We start from the raw sequence: 21010 nt of genomic DNA on the forward strand, positions 1-21010 counted from the left end.
ACATAGCTCAACTCCAACACATGAAATCCCCACCACCAATCATAGTGGTGGAAGAAAAGCAATAGGAATGAAAGTTAATAAAACTCTATTTAATATGTAATGAATTGTTATAGCCACTGACAGATCCATATTGATGTTCAAGGTTTCGAAACAGCAAGGAAACCAACTATACAAAAGTTTCCTGGTCTTATGCTTCCCTCTTGTGGCCAGCTTAGGAAATTGTTTCACTGTGCTCTGAACTCCTACTGCCTACCAGTAGCCATTTTAGTAAACCTGAACCTAAAATAAATGAATAAATTAATATATACATATATTCATATCATATAATGTAATTTAATACTATATCTCAATGTTCGGTGCTGATACGTGCCACTTCCTGGTACAGCCCACAACCTTTGCTAGATAGATAGGACTCTGGAATCTGAGTGAAGCTAAATGGGTGAGGCAGGAAATGTGACCACAAAGAGACAACTCTTAGTCTGTTTATTAGGAGACACCTGGAGAAAGTTGTTTTTCATTAAATTACAAATGACTGTAAACTTATATTAAATATATTCATATCTGCAAATAATGCTGCTTAACAATAATTTCTTTTTGTAGCAAACACAAAAATTAGGAGTGTTGGTAAGCTGACGAACTTCTGTTAAAATGTAAGCATTTTCTTGAAAGAAAAAATACAAAAAAACAATGAGCCATGAACTCAAGACACACATATTATTGCAGCATTTACAGATGTGTCAAGATTAGGTTGCTATAAATTTAAAGAAATATTAAAAAACATTTTTTTATATTTACATTCAGCATTAATATAAAACAATATTCAAGTCCAATTATTACATTCAAGTCTACATACAAGTTTTTCATGGTTCTTTTTAAAAAAAAATACAAAAACATACACAATCATGCTTAAACTATATAGTTAGTGCAAAATAACAATAACAAGTATATATCATTTAGCATTTTATATTCAGTATAAAACACTAAAATCAACTGATAATGTTAACTGCACACAATGATAACCTGATGATGTGACAGGAGACGTGCACATGTTTTTAAAAAACATTGATCCACAGTCTGCTTATCAGTTAAGAGTGGGTCACACCAACGTTTCTGGTAGAGCTTCTGGATTTTCTTTTGACATCATCTTCCATATATGCCACCTCTCTTTCTGCCAATTTGAAGAATCAGGGCCTTTTTCCTCTCCAGGCCCAGTGGCATCTGCTGTATCTACAATCTTGAAGTCAGCGCTCTGCTGGGACTGTTGTGGGATTTGGGGGTCATGCTGAGATTTTAAGAGGGAGGGTGTGGAGTGAGAAATATGAGTCTCTCTTAGAGGTCGAGAGCAGTTAAGGGAAGATAAACTGTCAGTCCTGACCTGGAGTAATGGACATTCAGTGCATCCTGTCCTTTGTGCTAAGTTGTCTGAGCTAACAGCTCCTGATTGGCTGCTCATTGCCTGATGTAATAATAACGATTCTGGGTGTCTCTGCTCTCTTTGGTCATCAGGACCACTGCTGCAGCGAGTCACCGGAGGGTGTGGCCTGCATTCTGAAACGCCCAATGACATTTGTGTTGCACTGACAGGCAGCTTGTTGTTACCTTGGTGACTGCTCAGCCCCTCGGATGAGCCGTATGAGTCACATTCCGACACGTCTCCAAGGTATCCTGGGAGAAAACATTCATTAGCATCCAGCATTTATTCCATATCCAAAGACCATCTGGAGCAACATGTAAAATGGATTCAGTTACCGGCGATGCCAGTGAAATCCTTTCCGAACAGCTCATGCCAGGTGTCCCAGAAACTGTCAGCTGAGGTCTCTAACAGAAACAAAAGAACTAAGAGGATTACTTTCTTTGCTTTAATGCATATTATCTCAATGCAAAATATGAGAAGGTTAAAGCTATTTCACCTTTTTTAAGCCTCTTTCTGTTTCCTTTTGGCCTTGGCAATGTGACGTTTACAAAGAAATTATCTTAGATATATTAGATACTGGAAGTTATGGAAATGTTTAATGACATGTGACCATCTTGTCTTTTAAAGAGAGAAATAAACGCCTCCTTGGGAGTATTTCAAGCATCAAAATGATACCATAAAAAATAGAAGTTATCGTGTTTTATTATTTGGAAATATACTGTCATGTTTACTGTTTTATGTTCATATTACAAATGTATTCATTATATCTGAACTTTAATGTGACTTTAATGTGACTTTAAGGCACTGTTGGCTAACATAGATGTGGGAGTGAACTCTCAGGAAGAAAATTCCACAGATCTTTCAAGTTACACTTTATACATTAAAACTATTGTTGAAATGAATTTTGTTCACCTTTGTCAGTAGAAAGTGTAGGGGAGGTACTGCCAGAGTTGTCTTTTGATTGGTCTCTGAGTTTGTCCTGTCTGGGAACTCTGTCTGAGAGCAGACTGCCGTCCTCTGTGTATTTAAACTGCGGTCGATCGGACAGGACGGGGGAGTTATTGTCATAGGGGGAAACCTCTCCACTAGATGGCTTGTGTGAGTCACTGGACAAGCGTCTGTCAGTCAGAGAGAACGACTCTTCTGACCTAAGGCTGGTCTCTCTGTGAAGACAAAGCAGACGAAATATATTAATGGATGGGTATGTTTGGACAAAAACACTCAATTCTAGAAAAACCTGTGACCACGAGCTATAATGTGTGCTTGATTCTGATCATTTAAGTAGTCATGCATGCGCATAAATGCACAATGAGACAAAAGGCAGAAACTCACGAGCATTGTGAGGCCTTTCTCCGCAGTAAATAATCCACCACATCAGGATCTGTTTCCTGCAAACTCATCAACAACTCATTCTGCAGGTCAGGGGGCACCTAGAAAAAAAGACATAAATTTGGTTTCTCCTTCATCCTCACTCATTGATTTGGTGATTAATCGCATCAGAACGAAACTCTTCTCCATATTAATTAGATGATGCCCCCCAGAAGGGTTTAAAAAAAGCCTACGCTGCTCGTTTATAGTGAGTCATTTACCAGATGTTTGCAAGGTGCACTGAGAAAATAATTAATGTAAATACATGTTTGATTGACTTCTACCCTGCTGATTTTCTTGACAGATAATTTTCAGATAGTTTAACTAAAGTGTGACTCGGCTGAGGTTTCAGTTGAAAAACAGAGAATGTAGATAATGAAGATGAGCATCCTGGCATCATCACACCAACAAAACAGAGGCTGGAATCATATTTTATTTGAAGTCGATTTTTACATCTAGTTGGGTGAACTTGCACAAGACACAACAGCAAACACTGACTGACCAAAGAAAACCTTAAGAATGTTTAACATCTTAGTTTGCAGTTAGAGCCCTTACCATAAACAGCGTATCATATGTATCGATCATCTTTTGGACAACGCCGATGATGGCTGCACTCTCCTCTGCACGGGCAAAACTCTCTACTGCAAATTCTTTGTCTGAGTTTTTTTGCTTGTGTAAGAGGTTGGGTCCAAAGACGGTAGCTAAATTAAGCGATGTCATCTTGTTGCCTGTAACCTAAACAAAACAGAACACAGAGTTCTCATAACATGTTTAAACTACTGAACAAACACATCCTCCAACTAAACTTTCATTATATCAATGTATTTGCACATATTTTGCTTTTGAGTTGATGATTAATAATCATATTGGGATAAGCTGATCACTTTAACTGTCTCGTAATTCTCAAACAAAGTGCTGCATAACATGACATAACAGTGCAAAAACATGAACAATCGCTGGTTCGAGTCCAGGAGGAGTCACAAATTCCCATTAGGATTATGTCAGGATGAGATCTACTGTGAAAAATCTGTCAAATCAAATATGCAGATCCATCTATATCAGGTTTATTGCAGGGAAAATTAGCTGGAATTGAAAAAAAGATGGAAAAAGAAAACACCTGTGGGCATGAAAGCTTTTGCAAGTGATCTACTAATAAGGCACTAAGTTATTCATGCAAACATAGCCGGCTCATCGCAGTAATGACCAACACAAGCTGCCAAGAGCAGAGCAAATTACTGAAGACAGCTTAAGGAGAACGTTTTATATATTTGTAAGAAACTGGTAAGAACTTTGTGGGAATTTGGATGCTGGGCCATCTGCTCTTTGGCTAGCTTTGACAGCTCAGGTGTGGAGAAAAACTGCTTTAATACAACCAAACCTATACGCCTGGAATCTGTAACAGCTGTCCTGTGAGATGTGCAGAATAACAACACAAAACACTGTTTGCCATCAGATCCTGTCTGAATATTAATGGAGTTACCCCTACTGTGTGTATGCACTGCTGAGTAAAGACATGTACAGGCTTTTGTACTCTCTGCAGTTATCACTGTATGGGCTGATCTCTGTGTAGAAATGTGACTTGAAGGACAAAATACTGGAAACTACCTTGTTCACTGTAAAAAGTACGTTTGCTGCCTCTCATACATCACGGTTTGTATCCATCTTGTTTTAGGAAACTATTGTCCCCTTCCACTGCGTGTCCATGTTAAGTTGTGCCCTGTTACACTGAAATACCAGTGTGATTGAGGACAAGAAATATGTGAAGTGCTTTTCTAAACATTCAGTGGGAGGAAACAGCGAAGAGCCAAAGGACAGAGCCAAAGTTCTGCCACCGCACTTACAACTTTGACTAATCCACCCACAGCAATTACGCACTCATTCCGATAACATCTCCTGTTGGCATTTCAAATAAATTAACGTTCCTAGCGGCAACTATCACAGCCACATCAGGCGCAAAATAAGACATGCTTTTTCCCGAGTTAAATAATGGTGTAATTTGCACTAATTTGCCTGCAACAGTCCTTAGTAAATCACATTTGTATGATTCATTTAAATAATCTCCTCCCTAATTTTTTACACTTATTGGCCCTTCCAGTTAGGTTTATTATTTGCCACGCAGTGAAAAGAGCATTTACCAAATTTCATTAAATGATGCTTGCCTCGAGGCGACCGTTGTTGTTGACTGTTGTGAAATAAACTTAATTGAATGATACTTATTCCACCTCAAAACCTATGAAGTTAATGCTTATGTTTTGTTCATCTTCTAAATTCTGAACCATCAGAGGGAAATTTAATCCACAAAATGTGTCCATGCTTTATAGCCACAAAATTGACACTGTGCGTATTAAGTAAATCCCAAGAGCAGCTTTTAAAAAGCCAATTGAGGGTTTTCCACAGAACAACAGTAAATCTGGCCCTAAGACAGAAGAGAATGATACCAACGTGCAGTGTTTATGTCCTCACTCAATGGTTATTAAAGAAACCATATTGTCCATAAAGGTGTTGCGTTTTGGTATGTCCCTTCCTTCAAATTAAAAATAAGAGGCCTCAGATGTACTACATATCTTTTTGACTTCCCTCCGATGGCAGTTGGGATACAATGTATCAGCAGTTTGTCAATGAGATTGTTTTGTGATTTAACATATTTTTTCCTATTCAGCGATAGAATCAACAAGCTATAAAATGTGAGTTCTTGCCAAAAGAGGCAGTTCCTAAGGGTTAAACTCTGGGTGTCTTCTGGGAGCAAAGAAGACAAAATTATTAACTAAATTATCATCACCTCATTGTGTGCTACCTCACACTTATATAAAATTCATCACACAAAAGCTTGTGCTTCTCGGAAGCATTTTAGACTGCTGTAAAAACCGGCCTCTACCTTATGTCCCTCACTGTCCAGGCTGTCTTCAGCATGTGCAGACACAGTGGACAACAAGCTGAGGAGACACTGTAGCGTGTCGCTGTTACAGGGAGGAAGCATAAACACCAGGAGCTGGATGGCACTGTCTTGCTCTGAAAAATTCAGCACTGTAGAAGAAAAGAACAACAACAACAAAAAACACACAGTTAACATTAATTTCAAAGTAATCAGAAGATAGTGGATTGTTTATTGTGTGTGTCTTTTTCTTACACATTGTATTGATGAAGGCTGTATAAAGTTCTTTTGTCAGCAGTGACTCAGGCATGTCTCTTAAGAATTCTTTAAACAATGCAGCTACATCATGGACGCTGTGCTCTTCATCCATGTAAACCTGCCATCCCTGGTCGAATTCCTCACGAAGCTGGGTGAAATATTGTGACAACTGATATGGTTAAAAGGTTACCCGTGGATAAAGTTCAGAGGTGTTAAAAAGCTAAGCTGACGTCTTACTTGTCGTACTCGCTTCTTGGAACTCCCAACACGAAAAATTCCAATTGTCTGTAGGGCTAAACAAAGACAAAGATGCTCCTTTAGAGCCAACTTCCAAGGCATTTGCATCGCAAGACAATGAACATTTAACCAAGTGTTTAAGGGGATATTCTGTACATTTTGCATCCATCCATTTTCTTCTGCTGGGGCTGGAGCCTATCCCAGCTGCCATAGGGTGAGAGCTAGGGTACATCCTGGACAGGCCCCCAATCTTTCGCAGGTCCAACACAAAGAGACAGACAACCATTCACACCTAAGGCCAATTTCAAATGACCAATTAGCCTAGCCCCACTAACTACATGTTTCTGAAGTGTGGGAGGAAGCCAGAGTGTCCAGAGAGAACGCACACAGACATTGAGGGGAACATACAAATTCCACACAGACCCCAGCCAGATGGTGGATTAGAACCCAGGACCTTCTTCTGTGAGGTGCATTACTGTACATTTTATAGAATTTAATTTGGTATTCTGCACTGTGTTTATGTACCTTTACTTGTGCACTACGTACCGTATTTTTCCAGGTGCTGGCAGCACTGGTCCACTATCTTGGGCACCTGTCTGTAAATAGGGTTAAGGCTGAGCTTTTTGTCATGGTGCTTCTTCGTGTTGCCAGCTGCCTCTTCTGGCAGAGACAGCTGGAGTGCCTCCAAGAGCCGAGACTGGTTGTCATCAAGGTCAGTGATGCAATCCACAGACACGCCGCCCTGTTAAGCAGATGGGTGACAGTATAATGACTGGAAAAGCAATTGATCATATGCTGTGAATGGCCACATCATCAGCCTCCGGGGGAACATCTAAAAAGGTCACAAATTCTCAAAGAAATCTCGAGTGCAAGCATAATCAGACAAATAACTTGTTATTCTACATCAGTGTATGTAAGGTTTGTTGACAGGGAAGCCTACCCGTCTGCGTGTCCGTGGGGCTATGTCTGGTGTGCTGGGCAGTGGTGATTCATTAAGGGTCTCAGAAGTGGAGCTCAGTGACGAGTTGCTGCTGGAGAGCTCTTTGTTAGCCCTTTTGTAGCTAGATGTAAGATGAAGGAAGGATAGCATCAATTCAGTGGGGTCACTGTGCTCTTCCCGCGGGTGATCGTGCCGCAGCTTGTGCATGCGGTCGTTGGATATGACATGCGACAGTGGTATGCCAAACGCCTGTGGCGTGGTGTCTATGTGAGGGGGGAAGAGCAAGACAGCGAGACTTAAAGTTCACATATAAGCTCCAAGTCAACAGAAAGCTTCTCTTTAGATGTGTCAATCACGGCAGCGTATTATCCATTTTACTCTCTGGATTAGTTTCCGTAGAAACCATTTAATATATATTTTTAAATAAATCCTGCTCAAGATAAATGCCAAGAACACTGTTCTACAGCCACACTTAATATTCAGAGTGAGGGAGCACATACTTTCCCAAGTGCTTTTGTAAACAAAAAGGGAAAAGAGGAAAGAGGGGGCTGGGCATGCCTGAGGATAGGCTGTAACGAACAAGCCACCACTTAAGATTGTTTTAGTTATTTCCCTCGACTGCCTGTCTGACAGAGAACATCACTTTCCTGTTGGATTGTTGCAGCGGGCGGGGCAGCGTGGTGGTTGGAGATCACAGCCCTCTCTGTACTGATTTTGATCGCTCAGTGCTCCGTGGGTATAAAAAGCTGAGATTGTCGGCTTCAGTGAGTCGATACAGCTTCAGCCAAAAGGGATAAAAGAGTATTTTTTAAAATGTCACAGGCTGACTAGACTAGAAACTGGAAGGGAATGAAAGTCTTACAAGACTCAGTGGTTCTCCTACAGACCTAAAAGATAGCTGTGTTTATCTTTATCTGTTTAAGAAGTGCTTGAAAGCACCAAAGTTCCTGCTATGCTGCCATCACTTCATGTTGTAAATAGAAAATTGGGAGAAAACTACCCTTTAAAGCACCAGAATTAAGACTATATCCTGATCATGTTACCTTTGTCTTTACTCTTCTCTTTAGATAATGAATCCAACTTCCTCCTGAGTGTCTTCTTGTGCTTGTGGCCATCTAAAAAAGAGTCACAGGTAAAAAAAAAAAAAACAGAGGTCTAGATAATATGTTTCTGTTTATGTCTGCTCCACTTGATATTCTCAGGATCACTACACAAAAGAGCTAAGAAACAAACTATATAAAAAATGTCAAGATAATGACATGCAAAGCAAATCTTAATTCACCGTGAATTTACAGGACTGTTCCTTTTCAGAAAACAGCACATTTTTCACATGTACTCTATTTATGGCGTTTTCAAAGCACTACAGACTCCAGGGACGATTTTGAAACAAGAAAAACCAAGACAGCTCACCAGAAAATAAACAGTTTTTAAAAGCTTTCTTTATAGAGGGCAGCAGTAGTGGAATCCAGAAATGATTCAGCCTATTACTGGAGAACGTAGATGAGCTCACGTCATTAAACCAATGAGTTTATGAGTATGATGCCCTTACACAACAAAAAGGAGAAAAAGGAGAGCGGAACATTTCCCATCTGTTGCTCAGCATGTGTTTTTTCAGAAAGTTTCTTGCCTGAGACAGAATAACAACTTGGGAGACAAGAAGAGGCCTGTAATTGTGTGTGTGTCTGTGTGTGGTAATACATTTAGGGATGGTGATGTGGCAGCCCAGGTCATGACACCGAAGCAATCGCTTGAAGGCCACATCCTGGAGACGAACCCTCTCCAATTCTGAGAGGCTTTGCAGGGGGACGGGCTTGAGGCCAACAGTGCCTCCTGACAAGCTGTTCCAAGTGAAGTCACCCTGAGGGCAAACACAAACATGCAGGTTTTAAAAGCACATCAGACAATTACATCCATAATTTGTGTCATATGTTCATGACCTGTCACACTCTCTGCAGATGGCAGTGCGCATCAACTGGCAAACACTTGCAGTTCTGCTTCACTTGGCAGCTGAAAATCATCAAAACTGTTTCCCACGAGGGAAACTGACAGACTGCACGGGAGAAACAGGTTGCAATGTGCAAATGTTATTCATTTCTTGTTGTGATCGTATTAAACACTTTATGTAATCCATCACAAATGTTTTTTCTGCATGTCGAAACAAGAATTATGAGGTGTTGACATTAGTGATGCTGCCTGACTGAACTTGTGTCCCAGTAATGTGAGGCCTTTTGACCGTATGCCTCCACCATACAGTGTAGTTACAGATTGCATCCATATCTGTCCAGACACACATGCAGTCATGTGAAAAAGAAAGTGTTCACAAGACTCTATGCATTCCTGTGAAAGAAAAAACCACTACACTCCATCTTTCAATAGCATGCACCGTTAGCAGCAATAACTTGAATTATTCATTTTCTATATGACTTTATAGTCTTTTACATCACTTTGGAGGAATTCTGGCCCACTTTCCTGTACAACGGTGCAGTTCATTGAGGTTTGCAGACATTGTTCCAAAGTCTGGCCAATGCAACACCTGGCCCAACTTTTCTTTTTCAATCTTTCTGTTGCAAATTGCTGCTGTGATTTTGGATCGTTGTCCTGTTGTATGACTCAATTTTGGCCTAGCTATAGCTGTCGGACAGACTGAGGACAGAGCACCCCTCCATCACTGTGCTTAACAGCTGGTATGAGGTGTTTGTTCTGATATACTGTGTTTGGTTTTCGTCAAACATCTTCACTTAGGTCTTGCCTAACAAAAGGAGATTGTTACAGAGCTCCTGCGGTCTGTTCAGATGCAACTTTGCAAAGATAAGCCGTGCTGCCAAGTTTTTTTTTAGGGAGAAGAGGGTTTCTCCTGGCAACACCTTCCAAACAAGCCGTGTTTGTTCAGTCTTTTCCTAAATGCACTGTCATGAACTATAACATTTAGCATGCTAATTGAGGCCTGTAAAGACTGACATGTAGCTCTTAGTTTTTTTTTCTCCAATTTCTTTGACTCTCTGAGTCTGACCTTTGGATAAATTTTCTGGGACTTCCACTTCTGTGAAGATTGCGGCATTGCGCCGATTACACCAGACCAACAAAAACCTTAAAAACTTAGGCTTTAATAGGGGTGGTCACACTTGCTGATGACAAATTAATCAAGTGCATGCGATTATCATCATCTACTTGGTGTAGAAGCAGTACTAAGTACTCAGTTTTTCACAGAACTTTCTTTTTCATATGACTGCCATATATGTATCATCAAAGATTAGACTCACGAGTTCATTGTGGGACCAAAACTGAAACATAATCACAATCACTCTTTCTGTTAACAAGTGATAGTGCTTGAAACATGTATTAATGTCATTATGACCTTTGACTACCATGTAATAGTCAGCTGGGGCCAAGTAAATGTTTTTTCCCAAATTAAAAATAAACAAATAAATAAAAGCCTCATGGCATAACTGCTTTTACCTGAATGAAACAAACTGACATATGGATTTGTGCAACACCTAAAAACACGTTGCCATAGGGCACAGCTGCTGGAAACCAAACAAAAAGCAAAAGCTTAACTAGATCAGCTGAACATCAATACTGACTGTGCAATAATAGCTCCCCTTAAATGTGAAATGCATCATCTTAATTTCTTTTTAGCTCAATTTAGTATAGTGTGTGATGGTGTGTACAGTTTTAGCAGGTGCTTGTCTATCGTCTAAAAAGCCATTTCACAAAAAACGCTTCATTAGTAAACACTGTTACAGATATTCTAAAGGTCTTATACTGGAGTAGTGACAAGGAAAATAATCTGATCTGAAATCCTCAACCTCTGAGCATCTCCATCCCAGAGATTACCCTGCTTTGATCCAGTACAGTCAAGCCAGTCATATGAGCCATTTTCCAAAGAAGCTTAGTAACTCATTATCGGGATAAGGCTTACACTAAAGTGGCTCACTCCCATTAAATGAGAATTAGGGCTGTGTAACAGTAGCATACCATTATCTAGCACACATACAGTATGACAATGTGCAGTATAAAAGCGGTGAAAAAGTTTAAGACGCAGGCATTTTTTCAGAGAGGCATCTGACTAAGTCTTAATTCATTCACCAGCATGACACCGAGCCCAAACCTTTAGCCACAGTCATAATCTATCCTCAGTGACAAGAAGAACAACGAGTCCTGCAACAGATCGCCTGGGCCACACAGACTCTCTTGATCCCAACATCATAGAGTCAGTCTAGGATTATATCAAGAGACAGAAGCAATGCAGACAGCCTAAAACCGCAGGAGAAGTGTGGGAAGTTCCCCAGCATGCTGGAACAACCTACTTGCCAAGTACTTAAAAAAAAAACAGTGCTTAAGTGTACCAACTAGAATTGGAACAGTTTTAGATATCCTCCTCTTTACAGCACATAATCTTGCATAATTCTAACTGATAAAAAATATCAATTTATGGAACTACTATAGAAAGAAGCTGCTCTTTAGCATCTAATCATTTTGTAATGCACGGGCAAATAATATTCTATGACAAACATATTTTCTTTACTGTGCAAAGAAAAGTAGTCAATAACCTGTATTTGGCATGTATCACAATAGATTTGTGACTCTTTTCTGCTGCCAGCTTTAAATGCTAGATGCACGTTCAGTCTCGCTTTTAATGTGATAAGCTTGGATTTTTTTTTATTTTTTTTTTGTGTACAACTATATTCCATTTACAAATGTATGATTAGTGATTCCTATAATCATTACTTGCCATTTACAACAGTTCTGATCAATTGTATATAATATATACATGAAAATAAAGGGCTTTTCTTTCAAAGGGGCAATGAGCAGGAGATACTTTTGCCCTGTGGCAGCCGGGATAGACTCCAGATCACTCACAACCCTAAGATGGATGAGTGGTTAGGAAATGGAAGGATAAATAAATATTATCTTAGCTGTCTGCATTTTACAAACCTTTTTGGCCATTGGACAGAAACTACACACTAAAAACTTTAATGCCCAGGTCACAAAACCATATGCACGATCAACATAATTAACATTGCAGTTGCATAAATGCCACGAGTAAGTCACATTTGCAGTTATGTCACTTTGTTCACACATTCCTCTTTTGTGACTGTATGGGAGTGGAAACGCACTCCATGTATTTGATGTGATGGTGAGCTGGGTTCCCACAGTCTCTCCCAGTTGTTACAGTACTCAGAAACAAAGAGCCACTTATTTGCTTTGTGCAGTTCCAAGCACCGTCCTCTTTTATGCAATATCTCTTAGCCAATAGGTTCAATTCTGTCATGTCCAAACATGAACAGATTTCATTAAGTGCTTTTTTATATCATTAACAGGTTGTGACAATTACTGCCTTTTGTAGTAGCCTTTTGTAATTTTTCAAATTAGTCAGATTATAGTGACCTCAGAGCTAAAAAGCTGTTTTAAGATGCTACAGAAGCTGTCATCATAAAGGTGGAATTACCGTTTGCTCATGTTTGTCCCTGATGGGGCATTATCCTCAATTTACTGGTACGTTAATATCAAGTGATTAAGTTAATCCATTTATGCTCTTATAGCAACTGATCTGAATATCTATTTAAATTTGAAACACTCCAGCTTCACTGATACACAGCTCTCAAATACAGGTGCACCCGGTTGTGCAGGACCTAAATTTAAGTCAAAGCCTTGCTGAAACACAATAGCGCTTCCTCGAATACAATGAGAGGAAATGTGCAAGGTAGTTCATACAATATGGCTAGATTGAAAGCTCAGATTACACCAATCAACCACCCTTAAACAAAATCCAGAGGGGTGATGAATATTCTTTAGTGCTCAGGAAGCCATTGAATGGGGCATTACAGGAAGAGCTTTCTATGGAGCCCTTACACTGTGTCAACATTATTTGCTGGAGAGTTGTATAGTGAATTCTGCATTAGATTTGAATAAGCAATGAAACAACTACATTCAACACTGGTATACAGATTTTTGCACGCAAGGGTGGATGTCAGCTGTTATTTCTCTTTGTGTTTGTAGTTTTTTGCAACCATTATTAAACCTCCATTATTGAAAAACGAAACAACCAAACAAAAAAATACATTTATTTAGAGGACTGAGCCATCATAAGATAAGGCTAATAATATTGACGCATAATGTATGCTGAGTAAAAGTGCAGGTGCATGACTGGAAATATTGTGATGCTACCTCTATTAAAATCGTACGGATCAAAAGCGTTAAAGTCTGTCGGGCATAAGCGCACGTCCTGAGTTTATGTCATTACACTAATGCCTGCAAATGTACTCTGCAAACTGTTTAGGAAACATTCAGAGCGTCAACAGCTCAGATCGCTAACTTTCTGAAACATTACTCACAGCGTAAGTGATGCTTCGCTCCAGATCCCCCATCACAAAGTCTCCGCGGACGAGAAGTGACCCTTCAACTGCGCTCAGAGCCCATTAGTGCCAAATTAACCGATTTCACACCATCGTCCCTGATACAAGCAACCCACATGTTTACAGCCAGCACTGCCCGGCCTCACGTCTACTGGCAAGTGACACAAGTTCTGGGTACGATTTACATTGCTACAAGCCTCATAAATAAAGTTAGGCCTGGCAGGGAGGGGGCGACAGGAAGAGTCAGCTCTCTTTGTGTCAAGTAAACAAACGAATCCCAAAGCACAGAAGCGCATACCTGCAGGTACATCAGAAGCACGCACGGTTAGCCAGTTTGTCGCTTTGCGCGATACTTCAGAAGTGTCAATCATTCTTAGAACTACATTACCCAAAAGGCCGTGCCAGGCACTGTTGCTACTGAGAAGTTTGGGAACCCAATTATAATAAAATAAATAAGTAAATGAATTTAAAAAGTAAGTAAAGAGTATATTAAAGTATAATAATACTTTACTTTACTGGGCATTTTGCTAGCTGGGATATGCTCTAGACCTATTGGTATATTAATAATATGCCATTTTGCTTGGTGCACAGTGCTGCAACCTTTGGCTTGGTGAGTTCACGTTTCCTATATCATGTAAGCTTTTACACTAGCCGTTTGCCAGAGAACATTAACGCTAGAGTTAAATAGCTTGAAAATAAGGGCTAGACTGTTAAATCCAGCAGACAGCTGTGCTCACTGCAGATAGGCTTCATCTGTATCTGCACTCAATATGAGTCTTTTATAAAGGCATCAACCCCACCCACAATCCTGAATTGCACAAGTAGTTGAGAAAATGAATTCATGGGGAAATGTAACCCTACAGTCCCTTGACTCATGTCCTCAGGAGCTGGGTTGAGGTACTCACTTCACTAGAACTGGGTCATCATTAGTGTTGCTTCGGACGTCTCCACAGCTGGCACAGTCTACCGTCGACATAGTGCTGAAATTAAAGCTTCTGAATTGTGTCTGCAGAACTTGGTAGTCAGAATAAAGGGCCAGCAGCTACAGAGATGAAAAGCATGTGAACCGGTTTCGGTTATTAGGTGTGATATGACCTCCCAGAAACTCAAGTATTTATTACTATTAACACAGTAATGTTCTGATGTTAATACACTTAAACAATTAACATGCTGAGCTTCAACTCATAAACAGCCACTGTGATTTTATCCTGTAAAATTAATGTAATTTTCATGTGGGTGATGCCAAGCTGTTATGGCCCAGAGGCAACAAAGCAGTCCTCCAATGTACCACACCTTTGTAGTACCCATACACTTCAACGTCAACATGTCTGTTCACTGATTTGCTCGCAGCGGAGAGTGATGAAAAGAGATGTTAACAACATCTACTTAAATGAGCATTCTGCTTTGCGTCTTTGGAGTAATCTTACATAAATGCTCACTTCTACCAAGAATAGCCACAGTACTTAATTTTCTCTACTTACAGACAATTGTGAGTTAATGAATATTTAACTTTGAAATTACTTTATAATCCCAGCTTTACGCAAGTCAACAAATCTAAGCTCTCCTTTCTGGAAAGCAGAGGCTTCTTGTGAGAAGCAAACTCAAAATATTTGAGTGTTTTAGACAAAGTTTCATTCTCATCTGCAATTCCAAACTTTTTCCAATCTACAGGTTTGCTTAGTTCAATTACTTCTTCCACAGGAACAATAAAGCGAGGCTTAAAACCTGTAGATCTCTTTGTACTAGAGTCATGCCTCAAATTTCTTTTTCTTGTTTATTTTTCTTCCACATCTTCTTGTAAAGTGCGCTGAGACTTATTCTCTGGAAATGAGTTTTCTTAATGCTTTGGGATGATAAACAGGAAGCAGCACGCCAGACAGACACAAAACATTTTGATGGCAATGTTGGGTGGAGAAATCCTCCATCACTTTGAGAGCTCTTCGGACAGCTTAGCAGTAATAACTGAATCACCGGCAAGCTCTTCCACAAAACTTGAGAAACAGCTGAGATCAATCGAATTTACTCTAAAACGAATATCATAGTAGCAGGTTAGTCATTAAAGTGCTAAAAAATAAACAGATAGACGAACGCTGTGTGTGCGTGCTCATGTGTTAGTTAAGCAACTGTTTATTGTGCACGCCACATTAGGTAGTTTCGGAAAAAGAGGTGAATACAGGGATTCACAATTAAAAAGGGTGGTTTATGATATTTTGTTACACTGTTTTTAACAGATATAACCAATAATAATACGATTAAAGGCTTTTTTCATATCCACTGGAACATATTTTGACTGATAATCATACTGTCATATCATTGGGAACACAACAGCTGGAATTTTTACCCCGCTACAATACGGTTCCTATTAAGTTAATGCAACAACAGTCAAAGTTTAAGAGCTAATTTTCAGAAACCACATGTTCCTGTTGAAAGCGCAACGCTTACGTGCACACTGAAAGATTACGACAATTTGGTGAGACACCTCGTACTCAGTTGTGAGTCACAAACGTGACTCAAAAGGGCACTTTATGCGCTCTAACTGCAGTCATGCTTTCAGCGCTATTGTTAGTTCTATATTTTCTAACTTCAGTGTTCTGAAAACAAGTTCAATTTCACTTTAAATATGCCTCCTCCAGCGTTTAATAAAGTTAATTCCTTTTAGTGAGATTCGAGAGTGCAGTTTTGAGTTTCCTGCAAGCTCTTTTTCTTTTCTTTTTTCCCCCTTCAGGCCATCTCTGTGCTGTGATGCTTAGAGGAATGCAGATGACGCCAAAGCTGCACTGTTTCTTTTTCTACATGAAACAATATACCCAGCGCGCAGGGCTCCATTCTGATGTGTTTTGAGGCTCATTGTGATTTCTCATTTTCAACTTTAATGCCGCAAACACTGCAGTTTTAGAAAGCTTGAAAATTGCTTGCATGCTTGGTGGCTTGTGAATTGAGGCTCTATGTCAGTATCTATACATAAATAATGATGCAAAAGGCCTGACTAGATTAAGAAGCTCTCTAGTCATCAGAAACAAATTTGCTTTAATGTTGTTGACAAAATCTATCAACCTATATATTCAGCCTCCTCCTACTTGGCATGAAGTTAATAAATAATGTGACCCAATAGCCATGCTGCTTAAGCAAATGACGGACTAATGCTCTTGTGTATGAACAGTGCAAGTATGAAAGTTGATAACAGTATAATTGCATACATTTTGTAAAATATATACTAATAAGTAACTAATTAATTCAAGATGAGTGTGGATATCATTTGGAGATTATCTCCTAACAAGCCCTAATCATCGTTCCAGTGATTAATATCCTCATTTCTTCACTACATTACTCCTGCAAAATGATGCATGGCTCCCTCTAAAGGCTTGATAAGCAATAACCCAGTTATAACCCTGCCATTTACCATGTTAGATCTAATTTATAGCTGGATATCTAATCTGGCTCTATTGAGTCATTCAAGTTTTCAAAAGCTCTGTGACTTTCCATGTGAACGATATTAAAACTGAGTGCCAAAAAAGATACTTAATGATTTCAAATATGCAGTTTTTCACATCACCGATTTAAAAGTCAGGAAACATTTTTCAGATATCTCCAGTCCAATTGCAGCCAGTAAAAGGCAAAATCAAAAACAGCTCAAATGGACGCTTACCATGACTGCAACTGCATCTACGTACTTATAAGGACATGAGAAAGAACCAACACACTCATATCAAAAAGTTACAGACTTAGCGTTGGGCAGTCATACCAACTGTCATGATATTGAAGCGCTGAGCACACTTTAGATTTTTATTAAATTATGAAATTATTTAATTTAATAAAACTTTCATTGCTCAGTGTCCTGTCTTCTGGGAACGTGTTGGACCATGCTGTTCTCATTGGCACTCTTGAGCACCATACACAGATCAGAACTGGGGGGGGGAATCCCTAAAACTATAATATAAACAAAAAGACAAACAAACAAAGAAGTGATCCATAAGCTTTTAACAGCTCATGGAAGCCAAGATTATGAATGGATTTTAGTTATTCAGTGTAAGTATCCAGGAATTTTGGCTGAGAATACAGTTTAACTTACACTAAGCAGATTGTAACTTTTCTATTATGTAACCAGTGGAAAGATGAATGTGAGACAAAATGATTAAAAACAATGATTTTGCACATATGTTTACATCTAACCCACTGGGCGGTTTCCATTTATCAGGCACTAAACTTGACACTATAGTGCTGCAGTTGTAAGCCAGCAGATTTAGCCCCATGCCATGCAGTCTCTTGTCGGACAGTCTCTAGTGGGAAGAAATATGTGCCTGAGGGACTGTAGCCAAGGATCAGGTCATGCTGCTGTACTGTGAGAAAGAGAGGCTTTCTTCATGTAAACCAGATGTCTCTGCTTTCCATCTCCACTCAGATTGTTGAGATTCTGAGTGAGTACACCACTAATAAAACACAATGATATTCAACCTATGGAGCTAGCAAACCGCTTAATAACATAGATCAAAAATACCGTTCTGACACGTCCCTTTAAACAAGAAAAGATTGTGTTTTTTAATGTCAGGATCACACTGACGGACCAATGAGTTCCCAATCATCCTGATCATTTGAATCATGTCATCATTAGAAAGCAGTGTCAACCAGTGTTATATTTTTTATAAGCCCTCTGCTTGCTTGTGTGATCTTCTCTTATCCAAAATCAATAGCGGTTGGCATTTAAGTAATTAAAAACACTAGTAAAAGCAAAGTTGGGGAATTTAGTGGGTGGAGATACAGCAGTATTTTGTGGAAAGGCGAAAACACTGTCAGCCTGTTTTTACTAATATTTCTGCAGAAGACTTTGACTCTTTCCGAATGAACCACTTGTCTGACAAACTCACAAAATGTGACTTTGATTTGTGACCTTGAATAAAGTTTGCATACAGTAAGGCACTTGCTGTCGATGTAAGCTAACACCAGTCACGTGGGTCTCTAGAAATGATCTCAGACTTCAGATTTCAGCTCAAGGGACTGAAGTTCTTCCTAGTTTTGTGCTGGAATTGCACAGCTGCACTTTCTATAAATGTGTAAATACTTCCTCACATTCTCAGTTAAATTAATATTACTAAAAGTAACTCTGCTATTTGCCTGCACGTCTAAGCTTGTTATTGCAACACAAGGAACATTCAACAATGCTCAGTAGAAAAAAGAGAAAAAGTGCATGCTAACTCATGCACACACTCCAAAAAGTCATAAATCACATTAAAGTCTTCGCTGACAAAGGGTGTGTCTCCAGCTTAGATCAGCTTCATTCAGATTCCCTGAAAACCGAATTTCTGAAGGCTCTGAGGCTCTGACTTGCAAGAGAGACCAGATATCTGGCATTTATTGGAAGCCTATTAGAATGTCACATCTGTAATGCATTTCCATTATACAATACAAACAGTTACCATGAGTTCTTAAGTAAGAACAGGGGTGTTTTATATATATATATATATATATATATATATATATATATATATATATAGGATGCTAAATGAAATATAATAGCAAAATACTAATACTAAAGAAACGTCTGTCCTTTTATGTGCTTCGACCCGATTTCCCTCACTGTGTCAGATTCGCCAAATGTGTCAAAGTTCAACGAGCTGGTTAAGACAAAGACTTGTGCTGACATCACTTTGACAAAAGCAACCAGCTGAATCACTTTTAGTGTCCCGAGACACACAGACTGCATCAAAGGTCTACACATCTCATCATGAAACTAAGAGCTCTGTTAGTCATGGACTTGGTGATGTTGCAATACTGAGGATTTTCCTATGATATTTAGCCCACCTGAAAATCAAAAATAAATCAAATAATATAAATGATAATGATGATGATAAATTTGTTGAAAGCGAATTCCCAGTGTTTTCCTTAAAGGCAAAATTGAGATAAAATAATAAATGGCTATATATCATCCATATGGGAATTTCAACTACTTCCTGAATTTTGCAACAGTATAAACAAGTTCTCTCTTGTGCTTCGCTCTTGCACGCTTAGGTACAAAAAACATTTTTAATATTTCTCTGTATTCTAACCTAAATTTTAGGACGCGTGCATCTCCAAAGTTTAGTAAAACATGTCAGCATCAAAAACATTTCACACAATAATCGCCTACAAACATCATCACTGTCTGCGACCTCTTCTAATACATTTAACACCAGAGGAAGTACGCCGAAAATCCGGTTAGCCTATATTTGTGGTGTCAGTCAATCAAACCTGGCGAGTCAACTGACCTTAGTCGACGTCTCCTCAGTTTCGGTACCGCAATGTCGCATCAACGCCGAGTCCAAGCTCCTGGTCTGCCTCAGTCTCCGCTTGGCAATACTTTTGGGGCTTAGCGAGCATGAGAAAACAGTGCTTAACAGTCCTTGAGCGGACATATCTTCTTCACTTTGTCAGGTTGTGGAGAAAAAAGTGGAAAAACTGATTCATAATCAGGTCCAAACTAAACGAGAGAAAGAAGGACTTTTTCACAGCAGCAGCAGGTCCCCCAATGCGTCACCATGTTCAGTATTATGAATTATGAAATACGCGCCTGGAGTCCCAGGTCGCCTCCTCCACCTCCCAACACTGACTCACTGCTTCCTGCTTTCATCATTTAACATCCATTTAAAGAAGTTATGTTAATTCCCCCCCGAACACCAAAACAGCCAATACACAGGAGTTAGAGTAGGCTGTGACTCAGAAAGCGTGCATTTAAGTTCCTCCTGCGGCTCAGCTGAATTTTTATTTTTATTTATTTATTTATTTTTATCGTGTACACAAGCGTAAAACACAATGCAAAAATAATAAATCACTAAAGAGACTCCTAGAAAGCTGAAACAATCATTATTGTTGAATAAAAATGAGACTGTTGGACTATTTTACACCTTATCCAAATATTGCTTGCATATTTATTACATACAGTATAAACTCATTAACTTAATTGAAAGAGTTGTTAGAAAGAAGCTTAATTTATCTTCTTTGTAAGACTCCAAATGTACAGTATATGTCTTTCTGTGATCTGGTAATATGGTGAAGTCCATTTTACACTAACTGGGCCTGTGTTGATTACACTGATGTAAAGTGAAACTGCCACTAGATGAATTTTCTGTGGGACACATTCACACCATGAATACAAAGACCAAAGTATGCTTTTGGCTCTCTCTTGTGTTAAACCTTACATCTTAGCAACAATAAAGACAGAAATATTACACGGATCTTTCCCCACCTCATGATCCTCTCTTCCATCACCCTGAGCTCAACATAGAGCAGCTGAGATACATGGCATGCAGTGCCCTCGGAACAGGCTCTTCCTGTGGGAGCCCCGGGGAAGGGACCTGTGTGATAACATGACATGTGAACCAGCACTGTATGGGCACGATAAGGACTGATCAGATACCAGAGCCCACCAAACAGACAGGGGAAGTGGTGATAAGAGAGCGGCCCCGCGTTTGATCCACTTATTTGGTGGTGGCGTGGTTTGGCGTAAGACTCCCTGCAGATTCTCATCAGACTTCCCGTTCTGTCATTTCTCAGAGGGATAGATGCAGCTTACACTGACCTAGCCTTGTAAAGTA

The 21010-nt window shown here is 39.4% G+C and overlaps 1 protein-coding gene across 2 annotated transcripts; it reads right to left on the reverse strand.

The window, feature by feature from the left end:
- Positions 1-466: 466 nt before the first annotated feature.
- Positions 467-20024, reverse strand: LOC120717415 (rho GTPase-activating protein 6-like). 2 transcript variants are annotated; one of them, XM_040005379.1, is made up of 13 exons: positions 19685-20024; positions 8788-8947; positions 8133-8204; positions 7090-7352; positions 6696-6891; positions 6150-6205; positions 5910-6060; positions 5658-5806; positions 3338-3517; positions 2747-2844; positions 2327-2577; positions 1750-1818; positions 467-1665 (listed from the first exon to the last, which is right to left on the reverse strand). In XM_040005379.1, the coding sequence occupies exons 1-13, from the start codon at positions 19829-19831 to the stop codon at positions 1097-1099; spliced, it is 2361 nt and encodes a 786-aa protein (XP_039861313.1). In that variant the 5' UTR covers positions 19832-20024; the 3' UTR covers positions 467-1096. The 2 variants fall into 2 exon arrangements, with proteins under 2 accessions (XP_039861313.1, XP_039861314.1); XM_040005380.1 differs by lacking the exon at positions 19685-20024 and adding an exon at positions 13425-18867.
- Positions 20025-21010: the final 986 nt, after the last annotated feature.

The sequence above is a fragment of the Simochromis diagramma genome, unplaced genomic scaffold (assembly GCF_900408965.1).
Source record: "Simochromis diagramma unplaced genomic scaffold, fSimDia1.1 OVJJ01000501.1, whole genome shotgun sequence".
NCBI lineage: Eukaryota > Metazoa > Chordata > Actinopteri > Cichliformes > Cichlidae > Simochromis > Simochromis diagramma.

What these genes read in the sequence shown, in the direction of transcription:
- LOC120717415 (XM_040005379.1), bottom strand. Translation starts at nt 19,831, where the DNA reads ATGTCCGCTCAAGGACTGTTAAGCACTGTTTTCTCATGCTCGCTAAGC. An exon ending in CCAGCACCTGGAAAAATACG is followed by an intron (nt 6,206 to 6,695) that starts GTACGTAGTGCA and finishes GTCTTTGTTTAG; the next exon opens with CCCTACAGACAATTGGAATT. An exon ending in TACACTTTCTACTGACAAAG is followed by an intron (nt 1,819 to 2,326) that starts GTGAACAAAATT and finishes TGTTTCTGTTAG; the next exon opens with AGACCTCAGCTGACAGTTTC.